General features: G+C 38.1%; 1 protein-coding gene across 6 annotated transcripts in view; it reads left to right on the top strand.

The window, feature by feature from the left end:
- Positions 1 to 14261, top strand: part of RBPJ (recombination signal binding protein for immunoglobulin kappa J region) — a 219245-nt gene that overhangs the window by 150221 nt on the left and 54763 nt on the right. For 3 of the 6 annotated variants that reach the window (XM_047856226.1, XM_047856225.1, XM_047856224.1), the window contains exon 2: positions 2955 to 3137. The exons of the other annotated variants lie outside the window; for them this stretch is intronic. In XM_047856226.1, coding sequence (XP_047712182.1) covers positions 3121 to 3137 — 17 coding nt within the window. In that variant the 5' untranslated portion in view covers positions 2955 to 3120. The remainder of the gene's footprint in view (positions 1 to 2954; positions 3138 to 14261) is intronic. 6 annotated transcript variants of the gene reach the window in all.

The following is a 14261-nucleotide window of genomic DNA, read 5'->3' as shown; positions in this document are numbered from 1 at the left end:
AGTATATAGTTGCACATCAGAATTTCTGAGGGGCATTCGTATTGTAATCCACTATTTTGGATATTAATGCTTGTAAAATGAGTTATACAGAAGGGTTAGTGTTATTGATGAAGATATTTTTAAAAAGACCTTTAAGTTTTTTATTGTAATAGTTTGACTCTTAAATGTAGTAATTCTGCAAGATTTTGTTTCAGCAGTGTATAAAGTGGTTTCTTTGAGTCATCTAACTACTTAACCAAACAGTGGCCGTAGTAGTTGTGTTGATCACTTCTGCAGTTAGTTTTGGAATGTAGTGTGGATGCATGGTTTCCATTCAAATTTGAAATTGTTTAGGAGTTTCCTTTCCTTAACTTGGCGGATTTTTCTTTGGTGCTTTTTGTTTCTCTTTTAGTTTAATAATGCTTTGAAGTATTGGAGGGAGCTGTCCATCTACTTTTGGGGAGGGGGCTTGTTTTGCTTGTATTTTTAATTACTGATAACCTGACTGAATGGCCTCCCCTCTCTGAGCTAGTAAATATCTCTTTCCATGAGGCTAATACTGGTAGCAGTTTATGAGACAGGACCTATTTGGAAAAATGTGGCAGTGTACCCTCTTTTTTTTTTTTTTTTTCTTAAGTAGGCTCCACACCTTACATGGGGCTTGAACTCATGACCCTGAGATCAAGAGTCACATGCTCTGCTGACTGAGCCAGCCGGGCATTCTGGCATGTATCCTCCTAAGGAAAATACTTTTCGTTGCTCATTTTTCTTTGGTCATCTAAAATTCATGTGGATAACTACTGTGGTTTCCAAGTCCTCTTGAAAAGATATTTAAGTGTATAACTTCATGGAAATACTAGATTTCATTTGTAGGACTCAAATGGAGTTTCTGATTTTAGTGTATATGCCTGATTCTAATCCTTAGTGGCTTGACAAAGTGTACATATAAACCATGGCTACAGATCTATTTACATATGTTTGACTGGGTTTTGAGTGAAGAAGGCTTTGTAAAATTAAATTATTGTTATATCAGCCAGGTTGAAAAACAAACGTAAGTGTTGGACTTGATTTCTTCTGACTTACTCTAGAAGATAGATTGGCGTAGCAGATTGCTTAAATAATCTCTGAGCCCGACCTCCCCGCGCAGAAGGAGGCAACTAACTCCTCAGTCTGGGGCGTGGTAGACCAGAATGAAATAGCAGTGGTGCTTTGCACGGTTCTTGGCATAATGACAACGGATGTCAGTCTCAGGACCCCCACTCCCCCAGCAATATTCTGCAACAATATTGTAACAGAAAAGTGCTGAAATTCTAGCTAAAAGGTCTAGATTTAGGTCCTAGTTCTTTTGCTGCTTGCTCTCTTGGGTCAGTTAGTTGACCACAGTGTCCATTTTGTCCTCTATAAAATGAGGTTCTAACAATGAAACGACGTAATGAGTAAGAGCTTCGGACCTAGGCTTTGATTCTTTTTTATCTAATGTATTTATATTTTTCCCTATTTCCCAATAGTTGACATTAATTTTTACGTGCAAGGGAGGAGCTGTCCTTCAGGAATATTAAGCTAGTAGTTGTGTGTAGGACGCATTTACTTGGAGGAGCAGGGTATAGGAAGCAACGCGAGCGCCCTTCCAGGGAGTTGTAACATCTATTGGCCCGTCAGGAGGCCTTGAGGTGAAGTGAGAAGGGGCAGGGGAGTTCCACTGCGTGGTAAAACAATCTGTTCAGAGAGACTACCGTGGCTCTAGTGGATTTCACTGGGCCGGGTCCCTTGATTGTGTTCTTCATTAGCTTCTTCCTGCCTACCCTGGTAGAGTTCTTTCCTCTATGCAGTTTTGTCACTGTTGTCAGCTTTCTGAAGAGAGACCTGTATTTGTTGCGTTCTCCACAACCTGCAATAAATCTAAATCTCAAAAATATGTAATTTTCTGACATTGGACTTTGAAAGGTTTTCATCAATTGAACCTACTTTTGCAAAAAGGAAATAGTTCCACTTTTTCCTTAACACAGACTTTTTAGTGCTGGCTGGGAAATTTTGTCATTTTCCATTTCTTGTCTTTTACCGTCACACGGGCTGTTCCATAGACCCAGAGCATAACAGACCTGTTCCGGTGACTCTTTTTCTTTGGAAGCCCTTTTTATGGCTTGCTTTTACTTCAGTCATCCTAAAGTAATTTTAATTGCTTTATGACAAATGCATATTGATTGTCAGTTAGTTTTACTTTGTCTGTGTAGCTTGAGCACTCCTTCTGGTGACTGTTACAGATTGCCAAACCTGAGGCAAAAGTAGAGTGAATTCTTAGATTTACAATGTGGCATATAAACTTATCGTATCACTTGAATAATGACGTGTTTTAAGTATTTTATATAAGAAAGGTGGGTGGGAGTGAGGACCGCGGGACGGAAACCTGCCAGGGCAGCCACAGAGCAGCAGTACCACTTGGTAGTTAGCCATGTGTTGTTCATTGATACGTGCATACTCTTATAAAAGTAAGCTTTACAAACTGGAGCTCTTTTCAGCGTAATGACTTCCATGGAATGAAAAAGATTTAGCAATGTTAGCATCAGGTGGGACAGGACCCTCTGCTGTACTTACTAATGAGTTCCCTTTTATACAGGTTGTGTGGGTTATTTTCAGCTCTCTTTTACCAGAGAATAGAAGAGTTGGTCCATCATAGGCACCCACCAAGTGTTCAGATCTGTCTTTTAGATTATTTTCATTTCGTGAAAAGAACACTGAAGAATCAGTTGGGGCAAAGAGATTTTATGGGGTTTTGTTGGATCTCCGTAAAGCCAGAGCTGTCGCGCCAACTGCTAAGTGTGTATTCCTTCTCATTCATAATGAGGCCTCACGTTAAAAAATGACTTCCGTAGTAGCAGCAGCAGCTTTGTTTTTGTTAGTCGTGGCAGCAGTTAACAGTGCACCAGTGGCTTAACATACCAACACTTAAGTCCTTATTTTTTGTTTTTGTTTTTAAGTCATTGAAATTATGAGACTATCATTCAAATGGAAGCGTTATAGTTCTTCGGAACCATTATGATCTCAAAAGGAAAGGAGAATGATACAGATACACTGGCTGAGGTGTTTTGAGGTGCATCGAAGTGTTCCAAGCTGTGACTTACCTTAACATGTTCTTGAAGTACCATGGCGTGGATTAAAAGGTATGCTTTAGAAATCTCCCAGTGACCCCAGGGTCATGGATAGAATGAACGCTCATGATTCTATATTTAATTGTCACATAGTTAAAGAGATTTTAATACTTAGATTATAGATGTGGTTATGGATTTATGGTGATAGTATTTTTTCTTTTGTTAAAAAAAAACCCATGTATCTATCACCAGCTTGATCCCTCCCCACCCCACCCCACCCCCGCCCCAAGAAATGGTTATAGAAGACACTGGGATAGATACTTTCCCTGGATTTTAATAGTGATGGGCTGTAATTTCTTTTACCAAATAGTTTAGGAATTATTCATGTATTAGTCTGTAATAAGCTCTGTGGTCTGCATCATAGACTAGTTTGTCTGCCGTGCTGTCATTTCATGGCCTGAACAGGAAATAGTTGGTTAAATGCTTTAGTTGGAGCCTTAATTTGACTAAACAAAATCATTCTTACTTGGACCATTTATAGTTCATGCTTGTTTTTGTTTTTTACAAATAATTTTTCCTGAGAGGAAAATGAGTGTCTTCTTATTAACAGTGATACTGCTTCTCTAATTAATCATTCATGTGTTTGTGGTATGTAGTCCCACTGTTATTTGTGGTTGCTAATAGTGGTAATTCTAGGTTTCATATTACCCACTTAACCATCAAAAATTGTTAGGGTTTTTGTGTTCATACATTTTATTTGACTGATGTAGTCAAAACTACTTTTTAATTATTTGAAACCTTGGAAACCTCCTACTTTTGTATGGTGTGCTTCCTGCTAAATGTTTGCTTAGGGATGGTGGAAGTGAATAAACCCAGGAAGAACGCAGAGTTTATTACTGTTGTACTGGGTTCGGAATTCTTCATCTCTTAGGTAATGAAGGAAAGTATATTGGGAAGGTAACAGTTTAAATCATTGATAGGTAAATTTAATAGAAATATACCAGAGCAGTCTGTAATTTTTATCAGTTGGGCTACCTTATGTTAAGATCTTTTGACAGGTTAGCAGTTAAATTCTAGGTGGAATTTAGTTATTAAACATAAGACAAAAGGGCTTTATATTAAATTCTAGCCTATAATGACAGCAGTGTAATCAAGTTTTGAGGTAAGGTCGGCTGCTTGTTAACCAAGGCAATCATTCAGTTCAATAGTATCTACTCTCTAAAAAGATCTTTTCTGACATGGGTTGGAGATGATATTGAATACATTGTTTATAAAATGTATTTCTTTATAATATTTGCTATTTCAGCTTTAAAAATCTTTTTGTGGGATAGTACATGGGGCATCTGTTTTTTGTTTTTTGTTTTGTTTTGTTTTGTTTTGTTTTGTTTTAACTCCACAGAGGATTCTTGATGCAGAGACCAGAGTTGGGAACCCTTTGGAAAAGTTGATAACTTAGTGGTTAAAAGCTTACACTCTAGTGCCAACTGACCTATGTTTCAGATCTAACACTTAGTTTATTATTTTGACAGGTTGTAAAAATGATATGGAAAAAAGGTTTATATATTAAAAATATAGTAATATAAGTATACGTAATTATATAATTTATGTTAATGCATTTTATATGTGTGTGTATATATATGTGTGTGTGTGTATGTACATGTACATATCTATATATAGGTTATATATCTATATAAATAAATTATACACACAGTGCTGGGTAGGAAGCCATTGTTGAGTAACAGATGATTATCAAATGCCAGATCAGGAACCTGGTCTGGGAGGGGGGATGCTATTAACATATTTTTCTTACCTTGAGTTTTACACTTTCTCAGATGATCTTCCTTGAGCTAAATGAACAATCACTATTTGACTGATGCTTTCAATTCTTTGGGCTTTTTCTCATCAGTGAAAGGTGGTCACTAGAGACTGGTAATTTATCTATGGTCCTCTAATTCTGCCCAAGTAGAGCATTCTCTAAAGCTATGTTTTTCAAATTGCAGGTTTCAACCCATTCATTAGTGGGTCAAGAAATTGATTTAATGGGTTATGATCAGCATTAAGACACATATTAGTTTTTTTTTTTTTTTCAACGTTTATTTATTTTTGGGACAGAGAGAGACAGAGCATGAAGGGGGGAGGGGCAGAGAGAGAGGGAGACACAGAATCTGAAACAGGCTCCAGGCTCTGAGCCATCAGCCCAGAGCCTGACGCGGGGCTCGAACTCACGGACCGCGAGATCGTGACCTGGCTGACGTCGGACGCTTAACCGACTGCGCCACCCAGGCGCCCCTAAGACACATATTAGAATAGAAAATAAAATATCAGAGAGCATGGGCTATAGAAAAGGCTATTTAAAAAATATTTTGTTTCAGGTTTTTAAAATGCCGAAATAAAATGTATACACATTTGTGTTGATTGGATTGCTTTAAGTGTGCCTACCATGGTCACAGATGCTATTGGTCTGTCTTGTTTCACCTTGTTAAGAAATAACCAGGATACGTTCCAGTCTGTGGCTTGTGATGGTATGCCATGCTCTATATTACCTTCAAGGATCCCCTTACCATCCCTTTCATTTGAAGTGAAGGTTATTATAGGAGAGTATCTAAGGAGTAGAGGAGAATAGGAGAACATAATGGCGTTTGAGTGGCATTACAAGGGTGTTTTATCAAGTAGAGTGATCAAGTATACTGCCCCTTGGCATACATTCTGGTATTTACCATCTATAGATCAGTGATCTTCAAACTGCCAGTAGTAGCCTATTCTGGAGTCAAATTAATAAGTTACTGCCTTTCCCCCTTAATTAAATGAAGCGGAAAAGAACAGAATAGCAAATGTCTTAATGTATCCCACAATATGGCTTTGTAAAACTTTTGTTTTAGGGGCATGTATATGTGCCAGATTGCAGAGACCTAAGTACTGGTCAATTGGGAAATTGTATGAAGCTCAGTCTTACAAATCTAGATCGCCAAACTGACCCCGGCCAGAAGACTTCAGCTATCTAAAACAGGATTATCAGTTCAGTCAGTGGTCTTATCTCTGATGGTAGGTTATAGTTAATGAGCTGTGAAACATTTTTGTTGTTGTTGTTGTTGTTGTTTTTAAGAGAGACGGTGCATGTGCAGGGGAAAGAGGGAGTGAGAGAGAATCTCAAGCAGGTTCCATGCTCCTCACAGAGCCCTATGTGGGGCTTGGTCCCATGACCCCCAGTATCATGACCTGAGCCGAAATCAAGAGTCACTCAGGTGCCCCTTTGTTTTTGTTTTTTGTCATGTTATTGGTATGTGTGAAGAGGTGTGAGCTTGCCCTGGTAAATATTTAAAGTCTCCTAGGTAAGAAATTTATAATATATACTGCTTGAGGACGAATTTACTCTTACTTTACATTGATTAAAGTGGCCCATACAGTTAAAAAAAAAACAACAAACCCAAAAACCTGATGATACATACTAAAACCCACCCAGTTCATTTTCTCATTCCTTATATGTTAGGACTTTGCATGTAATAAACAGGTGCTGCTTCAATTCAGAAGATAGACATAAGTTTAATGTTGCAAAAAGATTAAGCATAAATCAGATTATAATATTTAGTGTAGTTAAATGTTAGACCTTTTATTTTTTTGTATTTGTGCCTCTGTCCACTGCAGTGTCCTGCTAACAGGCAGATATTTGTTTTATAGATTTGTTGAAGGTGATCACAGAGTTTCTGGTGAATATTTTAAAATAAAGCTTCAAAGTAGGACAGTATCAGCATGTGTTTGTTTTAGGATTGTGTCTAAAATACAGTTTCTCTCTAGAAAACAATAAGAGAATGAAGACTTCTGGTAAATGGTTTCATAGCAATGGAATTTGTATATTAGCTTTCTCCACTTGGGAGTTGAAAAATGGAAGAAATCTTTGCCAGAATAGGAGGCCAAAAGATGATAAGCACAATTCATCTTTCTTTGCAAGTTCTTGGAATTTGAGTCAGACGTACATAGTTCCTGCTCTGAATTGGGTACGATATACTAAACTTAGAAATCATGTTTTGAAATTACAGAAGATAAAGTAGTAACCACCCCCCCCCCCCCAACCAGTGGATTAAGTACGCCGTTGATGGTAGGTTGTCTTTGCACCAGTGTGTGCAGGGGTAAATTGCTAGTGGTGAGGCAGAAAACAGCCTGTGGATTCAGAGAATGGGAAAATTAATTCCTTTTTTCCATTACTCCATTTCCCCAAAACCTCCCACTCCCCACCCGACCTTGCCTTCTCCCAGACTGTTCAGTTCTTCCTACCCTCATCAACAGCATCGCTTGGCTTTTCATCATTATTTAAGTCCGGTTTATTCTCAACCTCCTCTCTCTTCCTCATGCTGCTTCTCCTGTTGAGACTGCAAAGTTTCATGGTGTTGCTTCCTGGCATTTATTTCTTCTTCACAACTATGTCCCTTTACTTTAGTTACCAGCATGCATGAGAATGAGAGCAACTTGTATCCTTTATCTTTGGTAGATTTTTCCTCCTGACATGTAGTTTAGAAAGAAACTAAACTGTATTCTAGTTTAGTTGGCCTCGAACTGAGAGCAGTGGCCACAGATGGCCCCAACCACATATCTAGGATTAGAAGAAAGAACATTTCATAAATTACTGTTAATTATTAGATATGGTTCCAGGATACTTTTGGTTACTAAAAGCAAGTCAAAACTCTCTTAAGAATGAAGATTAGCTGCTTTGAGAGTGTTTTAAAAGATGTTTTAGATTATGAAAATAACAAAGTTTTAAAAATCTTTTGTATAAATGATAACATTGTTAGCATTAGGCACTTTCTCAAGCTAATTTATAGTACTTTGAAAAACATTGCCATTTTGCCTGTTTCTGGAATCTGGGATATCTATTAAACGAATACTTTAGAACCCTATCTCAAGCATGAACCTAACTGAAGTGGAATATACTAACTAGGTCAGTAATTGTCATGAAAATTGGGGAATATCTTGCTTGTGAAAAAAAAAAAAGAAATCAGTTTATCTTGTAATATTGAACTGCTAGGTGATTATGGGGAGGCTAGTGCGTAGGTGAGCCGGAAATGTGCACACATGCCAAACCTGTTGCTTAAATGAGGGGTACGGTTTTCATTATGGAGACCTTATCAGCCATGTGGCCAGGTTCTTACACATCAGAGCAAGTGAACTGCAAATAAAATAATGGCAGCTTTAGATGACGCCCACAAGTCGTCAGGTGTTGCTTTAACAACCGCCACGTCAGCATATACTCTTTAAAAATAATAACTGGAAATGTACGACTTTGGAAAATAGCGATCGGAAAGGACAGCTGCCTTCTTCCACTCCCCCGCCCTGCCCGCCCCTCGCTCACACGCTTGTGCTCTGTGATTATTTGTTATAAGGAATCCTGGGGAGGAACTCTTGGGGTGGTCGGTAGGACAAAGTATGTTTTCAGAGCATTTACTTTGGTGGAGTGCTTTTGTGTTTCATTACAACAATGGGAGGACCAAGGTGATTAAAAATGTGCTGCAAGTGCTGATAGTAGCAGCTGAGCAGCTAGATTAATCAAGTCTGCATGAAATTTACCTTTGTGAAAGTTCCTTTTTGGTTAAAATTCCTGTGGACAAAGTAATCTGTGAGTGGGAAATTGTGGCCTGGGGCAGGGACAAGGCAGGTACAGGTGGTGACTTGGAGCAGGTAAAATCCTTTGGAAACATTGACTTTTGAAATAAAAGCTGTGGCTCCACCTGCTGAGAACCAGTTTTCAATGCCACTCTCTCTACCCCCGCAAGTCACACTGTGTTTTGTTGACTCCTGTATCCCCTGCCCCCAGACAGTGACTAGTCATAGCAGGTACTTAGTAAATACTTGTTAAGTGAACGAACTTTTGGTAATAGGGGTTATTAACATGCACTTGACCTGTCATGGCAGGACAGACCATTTCTTATGTACCAACTTCTTAATTTACAAATGGAGAGAATGAGTGGATATATAAGGAAGTAATCACATTTTGAGATGATTTTAATTTCTTCTGTTTTATCCTCACTGAACTCTGAGTTAGAATTTGTATTAAAGACCGAGAAAATCTTGAGCGCATAATAGCTAGTATTTAAGGAGTGTTGGACTTACAAAATGCCCCCTCCAGCTCTCCAGGTTGTTACAATTAACGTTTGTATTTTACAGTGCGGAGACTGAAGCCCTCGAATAACTGTAAGGGCTAGAGTGGTTTTTTGTTAGAAAGACCTGGACTTCGGGGGAACAAATCTTGGAAATAGTTTATACAATAATTCAACAGATTTTTCTCACAATGGTAGATCTCCAAGTGTGAGTTTTGTTTTTTTTTTTTAATAGGGAAAGAATGATTGTGATCTATGCTCGTATCCCACAGAAGAAAAGCTCTGTATTTGAACTAAAACATTTCCATATTTGGGATTGACCAGATTTAGTTTGTTAGGAGGTGGACAATTGCCCTTTTATGGCCGCGAGACACTCCATTACTGCTTTATTTCTCTTCGGCTTGGTGGCTCTGACACTTCCTCAGGCAATCCTTTTCTCTTCCTGTTCACTGTTCTGTTGCATCCCAGTGTTCTCTGTATCCTTTCTTCTCTTCCTACCCCACAACCTCCTCTCTATTTTACATGCAGCCTTAACAAACAGGAATATTTGCTCTGCAGTCTTCCTGTTTGAAATAATGTGTGAACAGTGCTTTTGAGTGTGAGAACTGGGCAGACCAAGTGAGAGAAAGGAGGATGTTATAAAAATAGTATGAAATGTAGGTCCTAGCAAGTTGTCCAGAAGTCAAAAGGGTTGACCCCAGGACAAGTAGTATTCCTCTGTCAGATTAAAAGATTTGTTGAGTATAATGACCAGACTGGTTGGATTAATTCTTGAGGAATACTGGAACCAAACCAAGGCATTGAGGGATAACCAGGAAAAAAAATCAACAATTAGAACTGTGACTCCCCTTTAACTTTGATTTTCATTCCAAAGTTCAAATTTATACTTAGAATTAAGGATCTAATTTTAGTCTTAAACTTTCCTTCATACCTAGGAACCACCATCATTTAAAAAGCCCAGAAAGTTAAGGGCGCCTGGATGGCTTGGTCGGTTAGGTGTCCCGACTTTGGGCTCAGGTCATGATCTCGAGGTTTGTGGGTTCGAACCCCATGTCAGGCTCTGCGCTGACAGCTCAGAGCCTGGAGCCTGCTTTGGATTTTGTGTCTCCCTCTCTCTCTGCCCCTACCCTGCTCGCTCACTCACTCTCTCTCTCAAAAATAAATAAACATTAAGAAGAAAAAAGCCCAGGAAGTTAATTTGTCAGTTGCATCAATATTATTGGCTTATACGTAATGGATCTTATATTACTATTTGACTATTGAAACTACAATGAAAAATTGCCTGGGTGAAATTGCTGGAGACCTATACCTGGTATATGTAAGTTTTCCTATCAGATTCCTCAAAACTGTGTAAAGGAACATGGACTTCTAAGTACCTTGTTTCAGGAGTATTGTTTATAGCCCCATTTAGATCTTGATAAGAATCTATCAAAAACATGGATTAATACTTTTTTGAAGATGTCAACATGGCTCATTAAGGAACATTGGTATTGTTGAGCAAGTAATAATAGTAAACTATAGCAGGACATTCTCCTTAGGAAAAGTAGATAGTTTAATTAAGGCGAGGAAATTAGTCATCATTTTAGGTTTTTGGACTTGGTAAAATAGTTTCTTTTTCTCTCCTTTATAAAACTTGTAAATTTAATAATTGACTTATTTGGGAGACTATAATTTTTTTCTCCAATGTGGAAAATAGTGTTCTAATTTCAGATCAATTTGTTCATGATTATTTTTAATTCAGAATAGTTCATCTAAATAATATTATAGTTTAAGAGCTACTATTCCATAATTTTTTTTTTTTGGTTTTGCCACCTTTTTTTCTTTTTTAACATATGACTTGCTATTATTCTGGTTTATTGGGTTAGTGAACACATACTGTCTACAGGCTTATATTTGAAAACTTGATGTTAACACTATACACACTTGAGCCGACTTTAATGTGAATAATATAAGCTTATAGGTTTGGCCATATTTCTCTTATGCACACTTCTATTTAAAAAAAAAAAAAGGTTGTTCAGCATAAAAGTTATGGCCTAAAAAAATCCACTGTTCCTATCTGATTTATTGAGGAAACAGGTTGGCATTTTTTTTTTTTTCTCCTATAGCTCTTTAAAGGCTCTGGATTCCACTAATCCCTACAGCTATTAACACATCAGATTTCCCTGGTTTATTTAACCTAGTGGCATTGTTTCATATTTTCTAGTTTGATTACTACAGCATTTCATTCTTGAGATTCAACAGTTTTTGTTTGCTGAGAAATAGTTTACAGGTTAAAAAATGATTTTTCTGAAACATTAAATTTTCATATGATGGGTGGTTTGTTTAATGAAAAAAGAAAATAGACATTAATTTATCAGTGAATTAGGGAGACAAAAGTCCTTATTTTGGGAAGATGAGGAAGATAACCAGTTTAAGGACCAGAGTATGGCTTCCTTATGTATTTATGTGTGGGTCTCATTATCTTGACCTTAGTATGGTCAATGCATAGTCAGAGGTAGGAGAAAGTCCTGCCTTGTGACTTTCTGAGCTCAATTTTCTTTCTAAGTTTGAAATAATGCCTACCTGTCAGGGCTATGAATGAGAATTAAGTGACAGCATATATAAGGAGATACATGCTATTTGTTGTTACATACTTCTCTGTTCTGCTATATGAGGCCAGTTTAGGAAGCTGTGGATAGTAGTAATGAGAGCTTCATTTAGCCTTGTGGAATCGGGGAATGGAAATAGAGAAGATAATTTGAGATACAGTTGGCAGCATTAGTCAATGATTTGTTTATGACAGGAGGAAAGAATGAGAAGAGGTCAGTAAGACTACTACTGTAGAGAAACGACATGTCTTCAGGGAGCATGCAGGTGTAGAAGTTGGTAAAAGGAATGTTAAGAATTAAGTGGCTGCATTAGAGTTTATCTTTAAGGAAGACCTATCCTCCTCTTTTCTAGTTTGACAGTTTGATGTTGGGCTGTCGACTAGACAGTAAATTAACTCTGACAGCACAGCTTTGCAGTTTGCATAATTTAAATTCATAGCACAGCAAAACACTAAGTACATACATACGTGAATGACTCAGATGGTGAGTAAAACATCGTCCTATTAAAGGTGGTTATTCTCGTTTTCTTTGTTGCTACCCTGACTCCCAGCTTTTGCTCCTGTGTTAGTGCTTCGACACCATCAGTTTCTGATGATCTATACTTTTAATCACTTCATGGTCGTTCCCAGTTCAGAACCTTTCCTTTATGCTGAGCAGAGGTCCTCAGATGATTCGAGTATTCGGCTGCTTTTCCTCCCACCCAGGGCAAAGCAGTTTGCCGTCAGATTGCACTCTCAACTTCTGTGCCGCTGTCTTGAGTATTACCTTTCAGAGTCCTGGGCCTCCTGTGAGGCTTGAGGAAGCAGATACTAGCTGCTGGGTCCGTGATTTTGGTCCTAGCGGTGCGTGAAGGCAGCGTGACAAGTTACTGGCTCGGATAGACTTTGGCAGAAAGCCATCTTTTAAGCTTTGAATTGTGGTTAAGACCACTTCTTCAGAGTGGTTTAGGCATTACCACAAATGCAGGTCTATTATATTATGGCCTGTTGTAATTCAGAAGAAATGTATTGTTTTGGGTATTAACACTCAACGCTGAAAGGCATTTCCTTATTCATGCAATGGTATTATAAAAAACATAAACATAAACATTTTGGAAGTCTCTTTCCCATTCTGATCATATGAATTTTGATCATTTTATTATTTTTGTTTATTAAAATTCTCCATTTTAATTCAGTGTCCTATCTTACATATTTTAAAGTGATAATTGGCATCGTTTATTATGCCCTCAGGGACAGGATTCTTTGAAACTGCTTAACTCCTTTATAAACCCTAGTCCTAGCCTTACCTTTATTCATTAGACCTTATTCTGGCTACCCTATCCATAAATGTTCTGGTCCGTGTTTTTTGAAGGAAAATAAAAGGCGGATGCACTGCTGAATTCAGATACTTGAGAATACCAAACTGTGTTAGAGATTTGGCTATGTAAGAAATTGGCCAAACATGGTTTGATGGAGGTTGGGCTGGTACTGTGTTTGTATAATTTCTATCACCATAAAAAAGAAGAATGTAAAACCTCTTTGTTTACTGAAGATGTTTGTGTAGATTCTTGGTTCCTTTCAACTCAGAAGAAAATGTACTTTGCAGAATTATGATCGATAGTGTAAATAGTAAAGTCATAAGACACAGTTCCCACTACAATTGTAACATTTTTCCTTGTGCGAGGAAAATGTAAGAGTAAATGTCAAATTTATGACAAACATATGTGGGCACACACGTGTCTGTATGCATATGTGTGTGGTAGCCAAGGTGTGGCTCCTCTGGCAATTGTCTTTAGATTTACTGAATTTTATGTATTGATAGCTTTAAACAGCATTTTTTTCACTTTCTAGTATTCGAAGAAAATTTTACCCTTTACCTTTAAGATTTAGTCAGTAGCTGAAGCATTGGGAGGGTAAAGAAGGTTTCCTTTTTGGTTTTTTGTGGACCCCTCACTGAAGCAAACCACATCTGTGCTTGTATCCTAGAAAGTTTTAGGATCAGTTACTGCACTTTACAATTCTAGCATAAAATTCATATCCCTGGCCCCATGTTTGCATGTTAGCTAAATTCCATCTTAATGCAGAGTATGTGGAAAACCATGAACATTATACTTTAGCTCTGTTTTTTTTGTTGGTTTGTTTTTAATGTTTTATTAATTTTGAGAGGGATAGAGACCGAGTGCGAGCGGGGGAGGGGCAGAGAGAGAGGGAGACACAGAATCCGAAGCAGGCTCCAGGCTCCCGGCTCTCGGCTCCCAGCTCCCAGCTGTCAGCATGGGAGCCTGGGGCTTGAACTCAGGAACCATGAGATCATGACCTGAACCAAATTCCGACACTTTAACTAACTGAGCCACCCAGGTGCCTGGGCAAGGTAGTTTTCTGAGCTAATTTCTGCATCTGCATAATGAGGATAATAGCACCTACGTTATAGGACTGATAAGTGTATGCAGTTGAGATATGCAGGCACAGTACTAGCCTTACGCCAGCCCTCTAGTAGCTGCTGTTACAGTGTAGTCTGTATGGATAGGGACAGTGTGTCTTATT

The sequence above is a fragment of the Prionailurus viverrinus genome, chromosome B1 (assembly GCF_022837055.1).
Source record: "Prionailurus viverrinus isolate Anna chromosome B1, UM_Priviv_1.0, whole genome shotgun sequence".
In the NCBI taxonomy this organism is placed as follows: Eukaryota; Metazoa; Chordata; class Mammalia; order Carnivora; family Felidae; genus Prionailurus; species Prionailurus viverrinus.
This window is presented reverse-complemented; position numbering and strand designations above follow the sequence as displayed.